This window comes from Macrobrachium nipponense, chromosome 1 (genome assembly GCF_015104395.2).
Source record: "Macrobrachium nipponense isolate FS-2020 chromosome 1, ASM1510439v2, whole genome shotgun sequence".
In the NCBI taxonomy this organism is placed as follows: domain Eukaryota; kingdom Metazoa; phylum Arthropoda; class Malacostraca; order Decapoda; family Palaemonidae; genus Macrobrachium; species Macrobrachium nipponense.
Genome location: NC_087200.1, coordinates 173,721,905 through 173,743,430, shown reverse-complemented (window position 1 = coordinate 173,743,430; position 21,526 = coordinate 173,721,905). Strand labels below are relative to the sequence as shown.

General features: G+C 38.0%; 1 protein-coding gene across 2 annotated transcripts in view; it reads right to left on the bottom strand.

The window, feature by feature from the left end:
* Positions 1–21,526, bottom strand: part of LOC135219856 (titin-like) — a 242,609-nt gene that overhangs the window by 81,503 nt on the left and 139,580 nt on the right. Inside the window, exon 2 of one of the 2 annotated variants that reach the window (XM_064256968.1) lies at positions 16,749–16,764. The exons of the other annotated variant lie outside the window; for it this stretch is intronic. Coding sequence (XP_064113038.1) covers positions 16,749–16,764 — 16 coding nt within the window. The remainder of the gene's footprint in view (positions 1–16,748; positions 16,765–21,526) is intronic. 2 annotated transcript variants of the gene reach the window in all.

Below are 21,526 nucleotides of genomic sequence, written 5' to 3'. Positions count from 1 at the left end.
ACAGCGGCTGAGGCAAGACTGTTACCACGTGAGGCGAGTACACCAGGTGAGGAGGGACGTCGTCACCTGGAGTCGATATCGTTGTCGTGGTCACCACTCCATGGGTGACCGCAGCAGGCCCAGACATAGAACCGCCGCCCCTGGACTAGGCACGCCCTGCAAATCGACGGACGCCCATACCTCACCAAGGTCCACCCTCGTGGCAATAGCACCTGCGGAAATAACAGTAGTAGTGATTAGTGGGTGGGGAAGTCCCCTCGCACGGGGGGGTGAGCACCACACCGAACGAGCGGAAGACCCCGAATACAATTGTGTAAAGAATCGGGCACCGAGCGCCCTCCCCCGCGCTCGACGGACTTCGGGCGAGGAGGAGAACCCAGATAACCTCCCCCCCGAAGGGAAGGGCCATCTGTGGGAGCTTAGCGGGGGGGGGGGGGGGGTTGGGATCTCGTTCCCCACCCCCGCACAGCACCCATGTACCCAACAATAATAAAAAGAGCCCGAGAGCAATCGTGCCCTCGGCACCAGAATGCACGGGCATAAGGATCAATTCCCTGACTGAGCGGAACTTGAACCAAAATAAATATTGATGCAATCAATAATAAAAGGAATAACATGAAAAGAATCTTGCATTACAATTCACTTCACCATGATAAGGGCTCGGAGCGAGCGCATTTGCGCCCTCGGTACCGAGCGCAAGGGTAAAAGGATCCATTCCCGATTATGAACGGAAACCTTGATCCATAATGAATTGATGCAATCAAAATATATATATATGAAAAACAAATGAAAAAGAATACTGCGCTTGCGATTTCACTTCATACAAAATAAAAATGGGGAAGGATCAATTCCCGGGAAATAGCGGAAACATTGATCCAAGTAAATAACTGCAATCTCAATAAAATATGAAAAATGAAAAAGAACTGCACTTGCGATTTCACTTCATTCAAATAAAAAGGGTGGAAAGGATCAATTTCCGGGTAAGAGCGGAAACTGATCCAAATAATTGAGTATTGCTACAATCAAAATATATATGAAAATGAAAAAGAATACTGTACTTGCGATTCCACTTCCATACAGAATAAGTTTCGTGCCGAGCGCATTCGCTCGGCAACGAGACAGGTCCAAAAAAAAAAAAATAATGAAAAGGCACTTACTTACGATTTTCATCTACAACATTTCAACCAAAATATAAGCTCGGATGCGATGCTGCTCTCCCGCCCTCGGCACCGAGCATACACAATACGAGGATCATTTCTGGGAAAATGAATTCCCGCACTTACGCCCTTCAGTCCCGGCACTCGGGTAATCGGAGGGCGTGGAGAAACCAAGATCCTTTAATTCACAATTGAATTCAATGGAAATAAATATGAAATGATTGTACTTACAATTCAGTTTCACTAGATAAATAGAAAAAGAAAAACACAACCATGCGAAAGCAACGACGATGAAGCGGGCAGAGAGCGATGATACACGTCTACACGCCAGCAGGCCGAAAGCAAAAGTGGTTTGTTTACCTCCCAGTCGCGCGCGCGCGCCTGTCGGACAAGCAGTTAACTACCGAACCCCTTGTTCGAAAGCTTACGACCTATCCAGCTGCCGCTAGTACCTTCCTATTGTAAAAGGACCGAAGGTTTGTATGCCGTGTCGGAACAAATAAGGTTTTGTATACACTTACCCCATAATTATATAGCTCTTAGCTCCATAATTACTGGATAAGTTCCATATACAAAATGTTCTATTATTCACATCCATGGGGGGGGCACAAAACCAGGTGGCCCCCCCTTAAATACATCACTGTCTGAGACATGTCTTACCTTTTATTTATGAAACCTTGCTAAGTGTGTTAATAAACCTTTATAGTACTACGTTAAGTGTTTTGGGTTAACTGAAGCAGGTTGGAAAATTATTTACAGTGGTCCACCCGTATTCGCGTGGGATGCGTACCAGACCCCCCCATGCGAATGTTTGGAACCCCTATAAAAACGCTAAAAACAGCCTATTTTGTTAGTTAAAACTCAAGAAAAACCACTAAAAATTTTTATACTTGGTTTTTTTAATAGTTTTATCACAAAAAGTGCATTTTATGATGAAATTGATAAAAAAAAAAAAAACAGGAATTTGTGGATATTTCTCAAAGAAAAATACCGCGAATGCGCGAATTTTCCATGAATAATGCGGGGAAACGTTCCCGAGAGAAATCTGTGAATGTGTGAGTCCGCGTATGTGTGAGTCTGCGAATCCGGAGAACGCGAATATGGGGGGCCCACTGTACATTCCACTGGATTTTATCGACTTATGTCATCATAGTGAGGTATGTTTCTCTGACTTGTGTTCTGGTCAATGGTCAAACTTTGATTTATTTAATTAAAAGGTCATATAAGTTTATATATTTTCATTTTTCATTTGCTCTATGTATTCATAAACAATGCACTATTATACAGCAAAAGCAAACTCTATTTTGGTCATTCAGCCAAATAATAACCTAAATTAAATAAAGTAAAACATGTTTCCATTATTAGTATATATGAACAAAAAATAAAGTTAAACAAATAAATCAATTATGCTTATTATGTGCTTTGGACTATGAAAGTTCATGTGTATCCATTTGGATGTGAGAGTTCCCCATATCCCTCTGACCTGGAGCTCTTTTTAAAAAATTATGTTGCTGATACAATAAAAAATATAGTGAAATTCAAAGGTGATATCAACATAGTGAAATTCAAAGGTGATATCAACAATTTCCAAGAAATACTCTTGGGGAGCTGACATTTACACACTTGTTGGTATTTCCATCCCAGTTACCTTATTTAAGATAGAGGCCAGTCCCACCCACAATTTATCCTTGTAACTGCACACCTTAGGCAAAATGCAACTTGTCCCTAATAGATGGTAAACCAGATGAATTGAGCATCAACCAAAGATCCAAGAAAGTGAGTCCAAGGACCCATGGGCAAATAACATAAGCTAAAAGGATAAGAAAGGATAAGAATGTGAACTGCACAATTATATTCTATCCTAGTAGTACTAGCTCAACAGGTTCTTCCTGAATGTGGTAGACAGATGAGTCACTGGCCTCTAGAGATGTTGCCCCAAACGTACTGATGACCATCAGGAAGTTGCATGGTACATTCGGTGGATCCTTCCCTAGCCAGAGAAATGATCCTTTGGCCTAAAGGCAACACTCCAAGCTAAGAGGATATGAATGTGAATTTTGCAAATACATTCTATCCTAGCACTTGATCTACAGGTCCTCTCTGAATACGACAGACAGATGGATGACTTTGCCCTTTAGAGATCTTGCCGAAAACATACTGATGTCCAATGGGAAGTTCCAAAGTATGCTTGGTTGATCACTTGAAAGACTAGATTATGGGGTAAAACAGGACCACAGAAGGAGAACAATCAATCTAATTATCACATTCGAATTGTAGAATAATCAAATCACAGCAGAGCCAACAAGAAGAAATTGAGAAATGAAAGAGTATGATCAATCTTCTTTTGAAGTTGAGTGAGAACTGGAAGTCAAGATGAACAGTCCTATCTCTTGACTTCAGCGAAAAACTGCCAAAACTTTATCGATCTCACTTTTGATCCTCCATTCGCCTTCTAACCGAAAGTACCACTGTCCGTCCGAGTACTACTACTATACTATGTTAGTATAGCGGTGTCATTATCATGCTGAAGAATATAAGCAGCAATCACTGCTTACACCTCTCTCCTCACAGGAGTAGCGTAACAGCACCAAGAACAAGAAAAGGGGTTCCAGACACCCTTCCTTGACTGATAATGAGTTTTCAGAACTTAGTTTCTAGATTAGTTATAGATATATCTGTTCAGACAAGAAACTAAGGTATCTATCTATACACATTTGTTATCAGTCCTTTCTCCCTTAGCTAGAGAGGACGGATATGCCAGTGAAAGATACATTTGTGTACAAAACAAAATATTGTCTCAGTTGGGATACTTTAGTCACATGTATTTTATACATCCTCTGTTCTGTTTGAGGGGTCTTATTCCTCTCATTCCAGGTGTTGACCAAGCTTCTTCTGTATCCTGTTTCCATCGGGTTGCCTCTGATGCAGCATCTCAATATTTCCTTATTTACTTCTCTTTTCCATTTCTTCTTCTGGTTTGCCTCTGTAGCTCCAGTCTCTGGTTCTGGTTACTGTCGTTGTGGTGGTCAGTTGCTGGATGATGACGTCCAAGTGCCTGACTGTCACCCCGTCAATTGGGCTGAATACCTGGCTGCTGTATGAACAAAGCTCCTCTGTTGCAGGATGTGCCATTTACATCGTTGTCATTTAATCTTTCTTTTCTTTCCATCATTGCTGAATTTTGCTACTTAACCCATAGCTGGACCCTACCCCATGGGGAATAGGTACTCATTTACAGCTGAGTAGACTAAGGAAATTGTGGTAAAGATCCTTTCCCATGGAATCAATGCTAATGAGAGTGGTCACCCATCCAATGACAGACTACCCCTCAATGTTGCTTAGCCAGTCCATTGATGAACTAAAACACTCAGCCACACCACCCCTTATTATTATTTTTTTTTTTTTTGTCTATCACAGTCCTCCAATTTGACTGGGTGGTAATTCAGGGTTGCATCCTTCCTCCTTGGGAGTCCATCACTTTTCTTACTATGTGCGCCGTTTCTAGGATCACACTTTTCTGCATGAGTCCTAGAGGTACTTCAGCCTCTAGTTTTTCTAGCTTCCTTTTCAGGGATCTTGGGATCGTGCTACTTCAACCTCTAGTTTTTCTAGTTTCCTTTTCAGGGATCTTGGGATCGTGCCTAGTGTTCCTACGATTAGGGGTACAATTTCCACTGGCATACTCCATATCCTTCTTATTTCTATTTTCAGGTCTTGATACTTATCCATTTCTTCCCTCTCTTTCTCTTCAACTCTGGTGTCCCATGATACTGCGACATCAATGAGTGTTACTTTCTTATTGATTTTTCAATCAACGTCACGTCTGGTCTATTTGCCCGTATCACCCTATCTGTTCTGATATACCATAGTCCCAGAGGATCTTTGCCTGGTCGTTTTCTATCACTCCTTCGGATTGGTGCTCGTACCACTTATTACTGCAAGGCAGCTGATGTTTCTTGCACAGGCTCCAGTGGAGGGCTTTTGCCACTGAATCATGCCTCTTTTTATACTGGTTCTGTGCAAGTCTGTACATTCACTTGCTATGTGGTTTATGGTTTCATTTTTCGTATTGCACTTCCTACATATGGGAGAGATGTTATTTCCATCTATCGTTCTTTGAACACATCTGGTTCTTAGGGCCTGATCTTGTGCCGCTGTTATCATTCCTTCAGTTTCCTTCTTGAGCTCTCCCCTCTGTAGCCATTGCCGGCTAGTTCTTTTGTCTGTCTCATGTACTGTCCGGGTATTGGTGCTCTGTTCTGTTTGTCATTCTCCTGTCTCTGTATATTTCTGGGTCTTCGTCTACTTTTATCAGTCCTTTTTCCCATGCACTCTTGAGCCACTCGTCTTCACTGGTTTTCAGATATTGCCCCAGTGCTCTGTTCTTGATATTGACACAGTCCTCTATACTTAGTAGTCCTCTCCCTCCTTCCTTTCGTGTTATGTATAGTCTGTCCGTATTTGCTCTTGGGTGTAGTGCTTTGTGTACTGCCATATGTTTCCTAGTTTTCTTGTCTATGCTACGGAGTTCTGCCTTTGTCCATTCCACTATTCCTGCTCTGTATCTGATTATTGGCACTGCCCATGTGTTTATGGCTTTCATCATATTTCTGGCGTTGAGTTTTGACTTAAGTATCGCCTTGAGTCTGCATATATTCTTTCCTGATCGTGTCCTTCATCTCTTGGTGTTTTATATCCCCTCCTTCCATTATTCCCAGGTATTTGTATCCCGTCTCATCTATATGTTTGATGTTGCTCCCATCTGGTAGCTTTATCCCTTCAGTCCTTGTTACTTTTCCCTTTTGTATGTTGACTAAGGCACATTTTTCTATTCAAAACTCCATCCTGATGTCCCCAGATACAATCCTTACAGTCTGGATTAGGGTATCTACTTCCTTGATGCTCTTACCATACAGCTTGATGTCGTCCACAAACATCAGATGGTTAATTCTGTTACCTCTTTTCTTGAGTTGGTACCCATCATCCATCTTCTGCAGTACTTTTGTCATGGGAATCATGGCTACTAAGAAGAGTAGTGGGGACAATGAGTCGCCCTGGAAGATCCCTCTCCTGATATTAACCTCTACTAGTCTTATTCCAGAGCTTGTAAGTATTGTAGTCCATTTGCGCATTGTATTTTTGACGAAGCTGATGGTGTTTTCCTCTGCCCCATATATTTTCAGGCCTTCTATTAGCCGTGTGTGTGGTATCATGTCGAAGGTTTTCTTATAGTCAATCCATGCCATGCTTAGGTTGGTTTTCCTTCTCCTAATGTTTTTCATTACCATTTTGTCTATCAGGAGCTGGTCTTTTGTGCCCCTACACTTCCTTCTGCATCCTTTCTGTTGGTGGGGGATGGTGTTTGTCTCCTCTAGGTAGTTGTATAGCCTTTCACTGATGATACCTGTTAGTAACTTCCACATAGGTGATAGGCCTGTAGTTACTGGCTATATTTCCCTAATTCTTGTCTTTTTGTACTAAGGATGTTCTTCCTGTGGTCATCCATTTGGGTGCATGGTGATTTGTGATACAATCCTGGAGTTGTTGTGCTATTCTTGGGTGTAGGGCCTTGAAGTTTTTGAGCCAGTAACCATGGACTTCATTGGGACCTGGGGCTTTCAAGTTAGGGATTTTCTCTAGTTGGTGTCTGACTGTGTCTGTTGCAATCTCTGTGGATCTTTGTTTTATTCTCCCTGTTTCTTCTTCCTTGACTTCCTTGAGCCATGTTGCATGTTTGTTGTGTGATACCAGATTGTTCCATATGTTTTCCCAGTCTCTTACTTGGTTTGGCTTCAGGAACTTCTTGGTGGTTGTCTTCCCCTCTTAGTTGGCTGTCTAGTCTTTTCTGGTTGGTTCCAAATAGTTTGTTCTGTTGGTATCCCTGATTCCTGTTCATGTACCATTGGATCTTATGTGCTTTGGCCTTGAGCCTCTGTTTCACATCTTCTATTGTGCTGTTTAGTCCCCTCTCTTGTACTTTGTATTTCTCGTTGAGCTCCTCGCTTGTTTTCTTGCTTCTTAGTCTTTTGTCTGCCATCTCTTTCAGTTTACTCAAATCAGATCTCATCACCATGATTTGCTTCTCCAGGCACCTTTCCAAGACAATTGCTGTTTTGGTTTCTGTTGTGTTGGTGGCTTTGGTGTTAGTATCCCCATCAGTTCTGCTACTAATCTTGCTCCTGCATATGCCAAGTTATTTGTTTCTGTGATGCTGGTGGTGTGCATCATTCCCATTATTTCATTGACCTCACTTGTTTTCTCCCTTAATTTCTAGGTGTTGTAGACTTTCATGGAGGGGATCTTTGTTCTCTATGTATCTGGCTCCATCCATTGTCTGATCTTTTCTACCCATTCCTTCCTCTCTGTTACTTCGTCAGTGTTTCTTTGTGTGTCATTGTTTGATACCTCATCATCCCTGTCGTCTTCTGTGGCATCGTCTCTCAGTTCGTCTTCTTGTAATTCGTTGCCGTGTGTCATTTCCCTTTCCATTTCTTCTCCTTCTGTTGGGGAGAGCCAGTTCTTTTTCTTTATGTTTCTTACTTGGTCTGCCAGCCTCTGCTCTGTTTAGGGGTGTTATTCCTCTCATTCCAGATGTTATTCCTCTCATTCCAGGTTGCTTCTGATGTAACATCTCCATATTTCCTTTTTTTCTTCTCTTGTCCATTTCTTCCTTGGTTTGCTTCTGTAGCTCCAGTCTCAGGCTGTTGGTCACTGTCACTGTGGTGGTCAGTTGCTGAATGATGACCTCCAATTACCTGCCCGTCTTCCCCTTCGACTGGGCTGAATACCTGGCTGCTGGACGAAGCTGCTCTGTTGCCCGAAGTTCAATTTACGTTGTCGTCGTTTAATCCTTCATTTCTTTCCATCATTGCTGAGTTTTGCTATTTAACCAATAGCTGGACCCTACCCCATCAGGAATAGGTACTCATTTACAGCTGAGTAGACTGAGGAAATTATGGTAAAGATCCTTTCCCAAGGAATCAACGCTGAGGAGAGTGGTCACCCATCCAACGACTGACCAGCCCCAATATTGCTTAACTAGTCCATTGATGACCAAACCCACTCTGCCACGGCGCCAATTATTATTAATATTATTATTATTATTATTATTATTATTATTATTATTATTATATTATTATTATTATTATTAACAGTACTTACGTTTTATCATTCGCAGGACTGCACAGCATATTTATTTTTATCTGATTGTGTGGCTAATTTTCTTTTTATTTTATGGGAGTTGCTATAAAAATACTTCTTTACATACAAAACTTTCCATGGATATTTAAAAAAATTAATTCTTTATTGGGCTTTTTAATGTAATTTTTGGATCAAGCCTGATGATTTTAGTTATAGTTGATATATACTGGATTATGTAAATACTACATTTCCAGTTGTTCTAATGTTTGCAAATCAAAGTGGTTAATTTTCATAAGTGTAAGCCACAGAATTTTTATTTTGTTTATCCAAATCCAAAACACTTTTAATATTCTAATGGTTTTAGAACAGGTTGTACATACATTATATTTCCCTTTTATCTCACTCTTAATGCCTTGAATAACATTGCTACCATCACACTTGATTTTTCAGTACTATCTATTTTCTGTTTTACCCACTTGTAAATACTGTATGTATGTATATATGCTATTGTATATCCACTAAGAGAACTTTCATTGAAGTAGTTCCCATAACTTCCAGCAAATCACAATAAGGGGATAGATATAACCCCTAAGTGGACTGCCACAGAGATATCAGCTCAGCACTAATGCTAAAAGAAATGACAATGTACCTACTATATTCCTTTCTTTAGGCTACAGATGGGCCTTCCAACCACCAAAGGAGCTTTAGTCTGACATGCCTCATCCAAGACTCATCATCCTCAACCACCTTTTACCATATTTTTTTTAACTGGGCATTACAACTACCTTTGACAACCTACAAAGCTTGGTTGAGGATACAGATAAGTTGATTGCATTACTTTAAAATTAAAATTTTTTAGTCAATTTACATTTTTCATACCTAACAAACCTGAGGTCTTAACAATAGGATAAATCATCACTGCCAGCTGGGAACCAGTTAAAAAAATAGACTGTATACGCAGGAATCTGTGGCATCTGGCATCTAGAGGTAGAAGTGGAAAGTGGTCACTGACCACACATGAACCCCATGACACATATAATCTTTCTTCCAACCCTGGATTACTAGAGGGGCGGCTAGAGGTGGGCAGTCAATGTTAAGACCTCAGGTTTGTTAGCTATGAAAAATACAAACTGATTAAAAATTTGTCATTTGTTCCTATGCAGAACAAACCTTCGGTCTTAACAACAGGATACTCATACTTGGAGGGAGGTACGAGAATCCTGAACAGACTGGAGGTTCAGCACACCCGACCACCATTCCCAGAAATGAGAGTTCTAATGAAGGAGGTCTAAGTCTATAAGAGATTGGATATACGTATAGGTATCTAAAACTCAGTCCTCTGAGAGTAAATACAATGAGACATGTCCAGATTCATTGCATGCATGGACAATAACAAGAACTTCATCTGTTCACGCAACAAACTATGCCGGCCACAAGCAAAGGGTTTGTCATCATTCCTCACTCCCCTTGCTGGATAAATCTTCTGGCGCCAGTTGGAAACAGGTTAAAAACAATAAAAAAATTGTAAATGCTAAAAAATTGTAAATGCAAGTAATCTGTGGAACCTGAGATCTTAACGTTGAGGTGGAAGTGATACCAGACTTGAATCCAGTGATGCATCAGTCTTTCTTCAAACACAGGATGAAGCATTAAAGGGTTGGCTAGCGGTGGGCAGTCAATGCCAAGACCTCAGGTTTGTTAGCTATAAAAAATACAAATTAATAAAATTTTAATTTTTTTTCATACATGGAACAAAGTTTCAGTCTTAACAGTAGGATAGACTCTCACTTGGAGGGAGGTATAAGAATCCTGAACCGACTGGAGGTTTGCCATACCTGATCATTTCTTCATAGAAATGAGAATTCTAAAGAAGAGGACCTTTGAGATGTTAGATATTTGGATATCTAACACTGAGTCCACTGGGTAAATATAATTAAACATGCCCAGACTTATTGCAAACACAGAAGTAAAAAAGAACTAGTATATCTGTTCAGGCAACAAATCATGTTGGCCACAAGAAACAGGTTTGTCACTACTCCTTAGTCCCCTTGCTGGAGATGAGCTGAAGCTACTGACAAGTAGATTTTTATGTTGTATGGAACATAAAAAGTGCTATAACAGTATGGCTGCAATGCTAACCAGCCCGAGAAGAGCCTATATTAGGCTCAGAGGTCTAGTTAAACTAATCCTTCATCAACAATAATACATAATCATCTGCATCAAGCCAGTTCCAGCATATGATGTGTCAATTCTTCAAACTGCCCGTAGGTATGAAGAAAGGAGAAAAAGGAAAGAAAAGTTACTAGTCATCTCACTCATTCCCTACTCCACACAATCATCTTAGGAAAGATACAAACTGTCCCGCCAGGAGCTCTGGATGAGTTAAACTTGTTGAACAGCCACCACTGGACCCACAGAAAAAGCATCCAAGGATCCATGGGTAACACCCCTCAGGTAGAAGAAAGTGAGAGTGGTTAGATGCAGTCAGGAACCAGCATTCAAAATCCTATGAACATATAAGTTCTTAAATGACAAGGAGGAACCTATTCGTGTGGTGTCAAACATGTCTGCATGCACCAAATTGATGACAGAACTTGATGATGAGGAGCAGGCTTGCCTAATCACCTTGTGTGGTTAAAGAAAAGGGTATTCTAGGACACTTTCTTGGCCTGGCTTGCGCTAACATGAAGTCTACGACACCTAAGCTTAGGCGAAGAGTCCTTCAGATAATAAAGCAGTGCTTTGACAGGTCAAAGCAGACTCTTGAAGGTTGATGATAACAAATTCCACACCGTAAGAAACGGAAAAGAAGGCAAATTTGCCATCATGAACAATTGGAATCTGGGTCTTAGCCAAGAATTCCAGGGCAAATTAAAAAACTACTGACCCTAATCCCTTGTGAGCTTATATCATAAGCCTGACCATGGAGCTGTGGTTATTTCTCCCAAACTCATGTCATCCTTAATATTTTCTAGATAGGATTTTCCAAGACTGGTGACAGGGAGATACTTAAGCGCTGATTGTAACAAACACAGATGAAGAGATTAAAACTTAACTGCACAAGAATCAAGAATAGTTGAAAATGATTGTAGTTACCTTTGACTTTGTGGACAAAATGTTCGTAGATTACTGACTTTGCAACTAGTGTAATGAAGGCCTATACTTAATCTTTCACATTTCTTCAAAAGCCAAGCAAAAAGTCACTGTAACACTATTTGTACTGCAAAAGCCTCAACCTGTCTTGTCTAATGTTCTGCAAATATGATTTGTATCCTTTGTCAATCTACAAAAGAAGATACTGTGATACAGTATGCAAATTTGAAATGAAGTTGCTGGTAGTCTTAATTGGAAACTGAAATATACCAGGAAGTAGTAGTAAAGTCAGTAGCATAAAAAAAATTTAACAATTCACTCACCCAACAAAAATATAAAATACACTGATTAAATGACCATAAGGCCTTCTATTTCTCAATGGTGATGGTAGCAATTTCATTCAAGGCATTGAGAGCAAGACAAAAGGGAAGAACAGAAAATAGATCATACTTAAAAATCAAGTGTGATGGTAGCATAGAATATCAAAAGTGTTTTGGATTTGGATATTTTCAACTCAAAGCTTTCTTTATCATAACCCTTGTATTGTTGCAAGGTTTCTTATATACGCACACTTCATACCTCTTGTTTTAACATTGTTAAAAAAATATTATGTCTTGAAGTTATAAGGTTTCCAAGATTTTTATATTTAAGCCAGACTTGCTCCAAAGATTTGCTTTATTCTACAAATGTAATAATGATTCAAATCAAGTAAGGAAAGAGTCCTGTTTGGCCATCTTCCATGAGCTCTTTCAATATGGAGTAACCACTGGCACCATAATGCTAAGTAAGTAAGACTATTATAGCAGAGTCTACACTGAAAAACAAAGCCAGCCTAAGCCAACAACAATTCAGTATAAAATAATTTCTAGTCTAGTATTTTACCATTACAGTGCCAATATTGATACATGCTTTACATAATTTATGCAATCAATATTAGTCAGTTATAGCCATCAATTTTAGGACTAGAGCTCAAGTGATGTAATAGCACTTTTTGCCTAACTGTAGAAGAGGAATTTTTCTGTTGATGACATGCTGTTAATCATTTTTATTACAGTGAATACTGCTGGCAACTATGCAAGAAAACAGAAGCATTGTTAATTAAATATTATTGCAGCAAATCATACTATCAGACTGATATCTGTATAAACTGGATGAAGTAGTCCTTTACATCTTATATGGTCAAATGTGTGCTGTTAATGATGTTCAAGGTTGATACATGATCCCCAGAAGGTGAAGTTTTAGTACTGCAAGGAAATTATTAGACATACAGGGTAATTCAGTTGATGGACTAAGGAACACTGTTCAGTCTGCTCAGGGACAATAGTGATTAGTTGTTTACGAATAAGGCTAATTGAAATATGTTTTCCTCTTACATCTTTACAAAACATGATAGCTGTTTTTCCATAAATGAATTTAAAGCCTACCCATGAAGCCTACACCACAAAGTCAATTATAGTGATGCTAAACACACTGCTAAACCTATGTTTAAGGCAGTATAAATTATTGTAAAGTCATCCATATATGTTACTTTTTATAGAACTAACTGATGGTATTGCTCGTTGCTAAAATAAATTATATGCTAATCAAAACACTACCTTGTGAAAAACCATCAGCTAACATGTACGTACTTAATGGAAAATACTAAGAATAAGCCAATACATTTACTTCTGGTATGTATAGTACGTAGTCACATAAAATACACAATTACACTGAGCAATAGCAAAAATTTCAAAAGTAAAACTTATTCTTCAAGTTTCTCAAAGTAGTACTGAATGTATTTGTAAGTTACTGACAAAAATCTGTATGTAAAATTCAATACTGTATACTACTCTGGTTACATATTGGTCCTTTATTCAGCTACATGCAGCTTGGTGAGAAAAAAGTGCAAAAATTATGCAAAGCTCATCCATCTGCATATCCTTAATTGGCAACCAAGACATTCAATTACTCATTAAAACCCTCAGTAATTACTGCCTAACAATTCAAATCCTCCTGTCTAAGTAGATGTTTAAGTCTAACCACCATCCTCCTATATCTCTACTCTCAGTAAATACCTGTGAATCATCAGTTTCCACATGGCTACCAAAAAGAATGTTACTATCTAGAAATTTACATGTGGTTACAAAATCAAAGAACAGTTCCCCAAGTGAATTTAAGCAGCTGGCCCTGTTTCTACTTAGCACTGGTGCCTCTGACAATTTTTCATCTGGTGCTGCTATGCTGGTTGATTTATTATACTGACTTATGCAGCTGCCAATTGAAAACCTTGAAAATTTCCCCCTGTGAAAACCATACCACTTTGGCATCTTGTTGCTGTCTTTTCCTAGGTGCCACTCAATTACACAATAAACTACAAAATTTTCTTTCCTCAAAATTTCAAGAAACAGTGCCAAAATTCAGAGATAATCTTGATTTAAAACCCAGCTGACTATAGGAACTTTTGATCTGCTCCCCAAAATATTTTTCCCAACTACCCATCCCCTTAAAAATTTCATGCATACTAATGGCATACCCATTGCCAAATCTATAACCCCTTATATGTATTACAATACAGACCTAAAAATAACTAAAACCATATATGAAGTATAAATAACCAATAAATATATTAACTGTAAAAATTAAACATCATAGTTCCCATTTGACACTTTTAGGGCAGTCCCTAGTTATTGGCGGGGATTCTGTTCTGACAACAGCCGAAAGTTGCCGAGACCGAAAATCAGCGATTTTCAGCACTTATTGGCACCTCTATTAGATAAGTATCGGCACCAATACATACCTAGTTATCGGTAACAATAAGTGGAAATCAGCACTTATCAGCACCGAAAATTGCCAATTTTGCTCACTAGACAAGCCCATAAAACCGGAACATCGATAACCAAGCCCACTGATAACTGGGGACTGCCGTATCATTAAACATAATTAGTAAAGGTGTGACTCACATTTCTATATACAGTACATAATTTAGAAAGGATTTCTCACAAAATTTTAAAAGCAATATTTCACCTCTGTTTTTGGCAGAAAGATCTTTCAATACAATAATTTTAATTATATGTACATATGATATAAGGGAACAAAACACTTAACATCAATCAATTCCGTGTGCAAGCTTTAGAAATTAATGCAATAATGGAAAGTCATGCAATAAGATCAATCCCAGAAATGAAATAGCTTACATTTCCTGCATATGTATTATATGTATCTTTGTTTCAAAATCTTCTTTTACAAAATTCACACTACATTTTCTAAATAATTTGCATAATAATTTCTTTTGTTTTTTTGTGGAATTTCTTATCTTGGTGAAAAATCTGTTCATTTTTCTAAATCATTGCAGGTTGAAAAATTTCAAATACTGAAATACTAATGATGGAATAACAAAAGTTATGTGAGACACTAGCACTAATGAGAGTATGATCTCATCTCAAATTTTGAAATGACAGTATAAAGTTACCAACTACCAACAGTGATATTTTGAGGGGATTTTTCCAGTTGAAGTTATTGTAATTCATTATAATAAATTATCACAATACACAAATCATATGCCTCATACACTTGAATTTGGGGGACAGTGTAAGATCTCCATAACTACAGAACTAAGATGATTTCAATTAAATATTGTACTGAATGCCATACAATGCTGCCATAATTTCAACAACAACAACTGTAAACTTATACTGTATTGAGAAGGGAATATCAAGAAGAAATCAAAATATATAACATTAAAAAAATACATGAGAAATTGTGTCTTCACCTGCTGGCCATGCAATAAGTGTGCAAAATAGCTGACAGTAATTTTTTTATTAAAGTTGTATTTAAAAAAAGTTATTCTAATGGGTGTACAGTCACCCCGCCGTATTCGTGGGGGATGTGTAACACATTCACCTGCGAATAGTGAAAATCCACAAATACCGAAACTCCCGCTAAAAATTTTAAAAAATGCCTCCTTTAATAGTTCAAACCTAAGAACCCCTCTAAAATGCTTATTTTAATAGTTCAACACCAAATACAGACAGTCACCGGTTATTGGCGACCTGGTTTTATGGCGCTTATCTAGCGCCAATAGATTCCAAACAGAGGTACCATTAACCAGTTATCAACACCAAAATCCAGTTATCGGCACCAATAAGTGACAAAAACCTGCAATTTTTGGTTATCGGTAATTTTCGCCTGTCATCAAGCCATCAGAATGGAACCCCCACCGATAACAGGGGACTGCCTGTATACTCTAAACTATCATTCTAAAATATTCAGTCATTGAAAATACAATGTAATTGCTTTATAAAAAATCTGCAAAAAGGCGAATTTTCCGTAACTAATGTGAATTTGCACTATACGTACTTATGTTTCCACATAAAAATCTGCAAATAACTGAAGCCGCAAATGCTGAACCGCGAACAAGCAGGGGTTGACTGTATGGAAACGCTACCAACAGAGATTTTAAAAACATGCCATTTCAGGAAAGTACCTTATTAAATGAAACCGTACGTACAACAGGAACCAACTACGTATATATACAGCACAAAGTTATGTAAATAAACAGTCCTTTTTACATATGTACATTTTTTGTCTAGTTTCTTCCAACCCCTTTATCAAATACAAACTTTTGTGCTTTGAATTTATGGGAGTATACTAATGGAAACAAACAACAAAGAATACTACATGACAGTAGAACCATCAACAATAATGATAATGCCCCTTTGGAGCCCAAAAGCTTCTTTAACCGTATATCTAGGCAGTATAAGATTAATTATATGTATACTCTTGATAAATACTGAAACTAAGAAAAGAATTATAGATAAATTGCACCCTTTAATCCTTATCTTCTACTAACTAAAAAAGTTTAAAAGATTAATTCAGTTACTACAACAACACTACAACAATAAACTGCACATGGTTAAAATTAGTCTAAAACTTACTAAACAATCTTGAAGATTTTACATCAGCATGAAGTAATTTAGTTATAAGAACAGTGAATAAGCAAGGTAATAACATAAAATCCAGTTACTGAATTGATAATATCACAGTAGTTATCTGTAACTAACTGCATAGACCCAAAATATACTAATGTGAAAAAATTACTGTACAGTATAAGTAAATTGAGGTGCAAATATCACTCCATTACTTACCCCTCGAGAGAAAGTTGTTAATTTCTCTAGAACATACTGAAACATTTTCTAAGAATCTACAGGAAAATATGGAAAAAAGTTTTAACTACAAACTGTAAACAGTTAGTCGCGATTAACTTGAAAGCTGTGGAAAGAAACAGCAAGTTATGCTACAAGCTTCATACAGAAACAAGAACATTCAAAGCTAATGACATACAGTAGATACCTTAATGCTAGATGAAATTATGACTCCTACCCAACACTTTCTGGTGCTACAGAATGCAATTAAAAGAATACAGGCAAGTGTAAATAAGGTAATCATAAACTGTGAACAGTCAAGAAGCAAATAAAAAATACAAAATTCATACAAGTTCCAGTATCATAGTACACTGGCCATAGTTTCACATATACCTTACTTGCCACTGCTAGAGAGGAATAATGCCAGCATCAAGGAACTGCAACTTTAGGCTAACAAGGCAGTTAGCAGGTGTAGCAACCACCGTATGCATCAGTATTTCTCAAAAAATTCCAAATATGTTTTTATATCTGTATTATATGCCATGCTTTTGCATTTGCCTACCTTGCAATAAAGGCATGAATTCAATAGTATCTTCAATACTTTATCAGCTGTTGGTTGGCCCAGTAATATACTGTAATGAATGGCAACTAAATGAAGAACTACAAAGGGATAGATATTGACTCAACTACCTACCAAACATTCTCCTTTGTCCTCAGAATGAACAGAGTTAAAGGCACACCAGCACAACTTAAATCCCTAAAGATTTGTATGGGAGAGAGATATCAGTAATAAAGAATTTATGGGACAACAAATGATGCTAGCAAAGGCATCAAATTCCAAGTGACATCTCAACCTTATTACAAATGTTGAAAATATTGAAGGCAAAACAATACTCCAAAGCATCACATTTACATTTAAAATCAATCTTCAAGGAAACTCAGCAAAATTCAATATTTCTGTGAGAAATTGTCCTCTTCAAGTCAAAAAGCAAAATGGCTACAACTCTGTAGCTTCAACTTTTTTACCTTTTCACTTAGATAGCAGAAACTGAAACTTTTAGAAATGGAAAAATGGCAATACTACAATCTTGTCATCTGGTAACATGCAGATTCTCTAATAGACTCTGAGAGGACAGACCTGCTAACTTCCATGCTCTTGAGATTGAAGTGTCACACAAATCTACAAAATTTCTTGGTTTCTTACTAAAGCTACAAATATGAAAGGCAGCTTTCACAAAGTTTCTGAGCAAAAACTATATTAGAGTAGATGAACTCTGTTTGCTGCCAATTGCTTTTCAAAGTTCTAAAAATAACTCATCCATGGAAGATGCCCTGTGGTAAGCTTAAATGATAAATATAATTATTTTCTCCAGAATGTCTACTGCCGACTTAAACATAACATTGTCTTCCTGAGACCTGACAAATGGCCAAAACATGAATTATTCAAACACTTACTCTTGAAAATTGCATGAGCTGAAAACAATTCGTTAACACTAACCAGTCATCCATGAATAAGGAGAACTAGAACTAACAAGTGGCTTAACATCTGTCCAATGATACTGTGACCATCATAGCACAAATGAAGAAAACTGTTAAAACTCTCATGATAAATCACATATGACCTTAAATAGATATATCCCTTTTATTGCAGTACATATCATCTTATTCTACACAAAAACCTTTCAGCTGTGGATACAGGGACCAAAGCTCAGCATACCAAGAAAGCAATATGTACTACCATTAATTTAAACATAGCAGGATTTTTTTAATCCCACATCAATTCTATGGAGTTTCATCATATATACTACTGGTATCAATATTCATTAGTTTGCCCATCCCATTTTTCTATCATCAAAAATTAGAGAATGAAGCCAACAAAAATGTTACTAGAAAACACATGTGTAACTTGGTAAAATTAGCATATTTTATGAGTATCTTGGAAAAGAGGCCCTGCACAAGGTTATAAATATCAACTTTCCACTTCCCATTGAAGGTAAAAAAAAAAATTTTTTTGCATTGTTTTTTTCTCATGCCATGTGTAATTTATTCGTATATCCTCCTCTTTCCACTGAAGTGTTTTTTCTTAAATTGGCCAACCTCACAGTTTGCCCAGTCAGGGGGTGTGCTTACTATATATTCAGCTTGTCCTGTAAGGGTTTACAAAGGCTGATGAGGTAACTGAAGTTCAATGGAGGGTGTCATGATCAGCCCGCAGTCTCTCCCGTAAGATCAGACAGCAACTATGGCCATGACTTGAGCAAAGACCTGTAGGGATGTGGTCATACCAAAAGCAAAAACCTTGATCCGGAAGAACCTTCCTCTAAACAAATCAAAAGAATATATATCCCATAAGACTTCTGGATTTGGACCTAAAAGTATTTATCTTCCAAGTCCATAGATCACAAAAAGTTGCCCTGTTGAATGGAGTAACAGATTCCTGTATTGTATCTTTCCAGAATGCAGTCAAAGGCAAATAAAAATTCTGAGGAGCAAGGTCAATGGCAGGCCTCCATCCCTAGGGGTATAGAACAAGCTGACAGGGGCCACTGACTTAAAATTCAACCTTCCAAAGAATATGGTGTGTATTAGAAAGAAGCAAGAGGGTAATGCAATGCATCTTCACTTGAACTTTTGAATTTTTAACTGCAAGACGTCCTCAGGGAGACTGTTCCACAGTCCAATAGTGTGAGGAATAAAGGACCTCTGGAACTGAAGAATTCAACAGCAAGGCACATTTACTGCATATTGGTGCTGCTGTTCAGCAAATCTGGTGGCTCTCGGCACAAAATGAGGATCAGATATCAATTGTGAATGTGTAAGATCTGTTAAAATAAAAATAAAAAAAACAAACAAACCAACAAACAGACTATCCATCAATGGTCAAAGTCATAACTACGTAATAATATTAGGAAACAGAAACCTACCACCATGAACCACTCTATCTGCAAGTGATAAATCTCTGCCGAAGCAGTCATCCCCACCAGAGAACAGTACATATTCCAGTGAAGGAAGGACAAATCACCTAAAGTAAGTTGCTTTGATTTTATCATGATGTAGATCAAATTGTGGATCACATTGATAGAAACAACCTGCTGTTAAACAGTTAACACAGCTTCAAACACGACAGATCCCGGCCTACCAAACCTCTGGAAGTTTTTCCATAACATGCTTAGTGTTTACGACAGTAGTAGAGCAATTGATATACACACTCTACTTTGACAAAGTTCCACACAAGAAACAAATGACAAAAGTTAGAGTTTTAGGAATTGTAGGAGAAATAGCAGACTGGAGCGAAGACTAACTAATAGAAAACAGTCGTAATAAACTGTGAAGAATTAGAATGGGCAGATGTGACAAGCAAGTTCCTCAAGGTTCCGTCCTTGGCCCGCTCTTCTTTATTTATTTATATTAATGACATTGATGTACGCTTAACTAGTAGGATCTCCAAATCTACAGATGATACCAAACTAGGTGTAAATGCAGTGGACCCAGAGAAAGTGGAAAGTTTAAGAAATGATGTATGGAAAATATGCGAGTGGTCAAAAAGATGGCAAATGCCACTTTACTAGGTTAAGTGTAAATTGTTACAAATAGGAACCAAACAACCCTCATGCCAACTACATGCTTCTTGAGAATGACATAAATAGTGTAGAAAAAGAAGAGGACCTTGGAGTCATTATTACCAAGGACTTAAAATCCACAAAACATTGCATAAAAGCTGAAAAGAAGGCACAGAAACTTGTGAGATACATACAAAGGCAGTTCTAATACAGAAACAAGGAAATGGTGCTGCAGCTCTACATATCAATAGTTAGACCTCATCTTGACTATGCTGTACAGTTTTGGTCACCAGCACTAAGAAAAGACATAAATAGATTGGAAGGGGTACAAGCAAGAGCCACAAAGTTAATTCCATCCATCAGGCAAATTGGTTACCAAAGACGACTAAGGAGCCTGAACATGTATGGATTAGAAATATGACGATTGCAAGGACAACTAATAACAACATTCAAAATACTGAAAGGCATAACAAAAGTAGAGTTTCAAAATACTGAAAGGCATAACAAAAGTACACAGCAACCTATTTACGTTAAATGAAAACTATACAAGAAATACCGGATGGAAACTAAAACTGGAGAGATATAAGACACCTTATTGTGGGAACTTCTTTGCATACAAGATATGTGACATAGAATAAACTGCCTCCAGAAATTGTAAACAGTGTGGAAGAGTTTAAAAGAAAGCTAGACAAAATCCTTAGGAAACTACAATTGAATTGTAAAACCTGCTCCTAGAGGTAAGTGAGCACATGATATCTCCTCGGATGGGCTAATAAGTCTTTGAGACATCCTGATCCTTGTAACTCCTTGTAATCCTTATAATATACAATACCTAACTTCAGTGCAGCATTTGCTGACACTTTAATTACACGTTTCTCAAAAGTAAGATGCAAGTCTAAAGTTGCACAAAGAATAGTTAAAAGCTTAAGACTCATTCAGCAGAGTACTATCCAACAACAAAAGGCACAAAACGCTTCTGAATCAGAGCAGATGTTTACATTAGTACTATCTTGATGGCAAGGTGAAAAGTGAATCTCTCTACTGAGGCGAGTGCTCATCTGAGGAAGAGGTGGCTGGTATGTGTGTATAATGGCAAAGGTAAGATTAACACACCCTCTATGGCAGTGATGAGGGCATCATCATTAGCTGCAGACATGTCTAGTATGTGCATGAAGAATGGAAAGGGTAATGCAACTGGCAGTGAGGTAGTGTAGGTTCATGAATCTCACTTTCTTCCATCTGTGAAACAGCACTGTTGGCCAATAAGTCATGCACAACTGTAGGAAACGGAAAGTGGTCAGAAGTGAAACCCTTGAAATCTGTTGCACTACTAGATGTGTAGACATTAGCGGACTGCATACACCTGTTGACAATTTATAAGGAGAATCTTCTGGTTCATGCTGTGTTTACTCTTTCTCCAGGCCATTAAACGGCCTCTTGTAAATAAATGCATGTA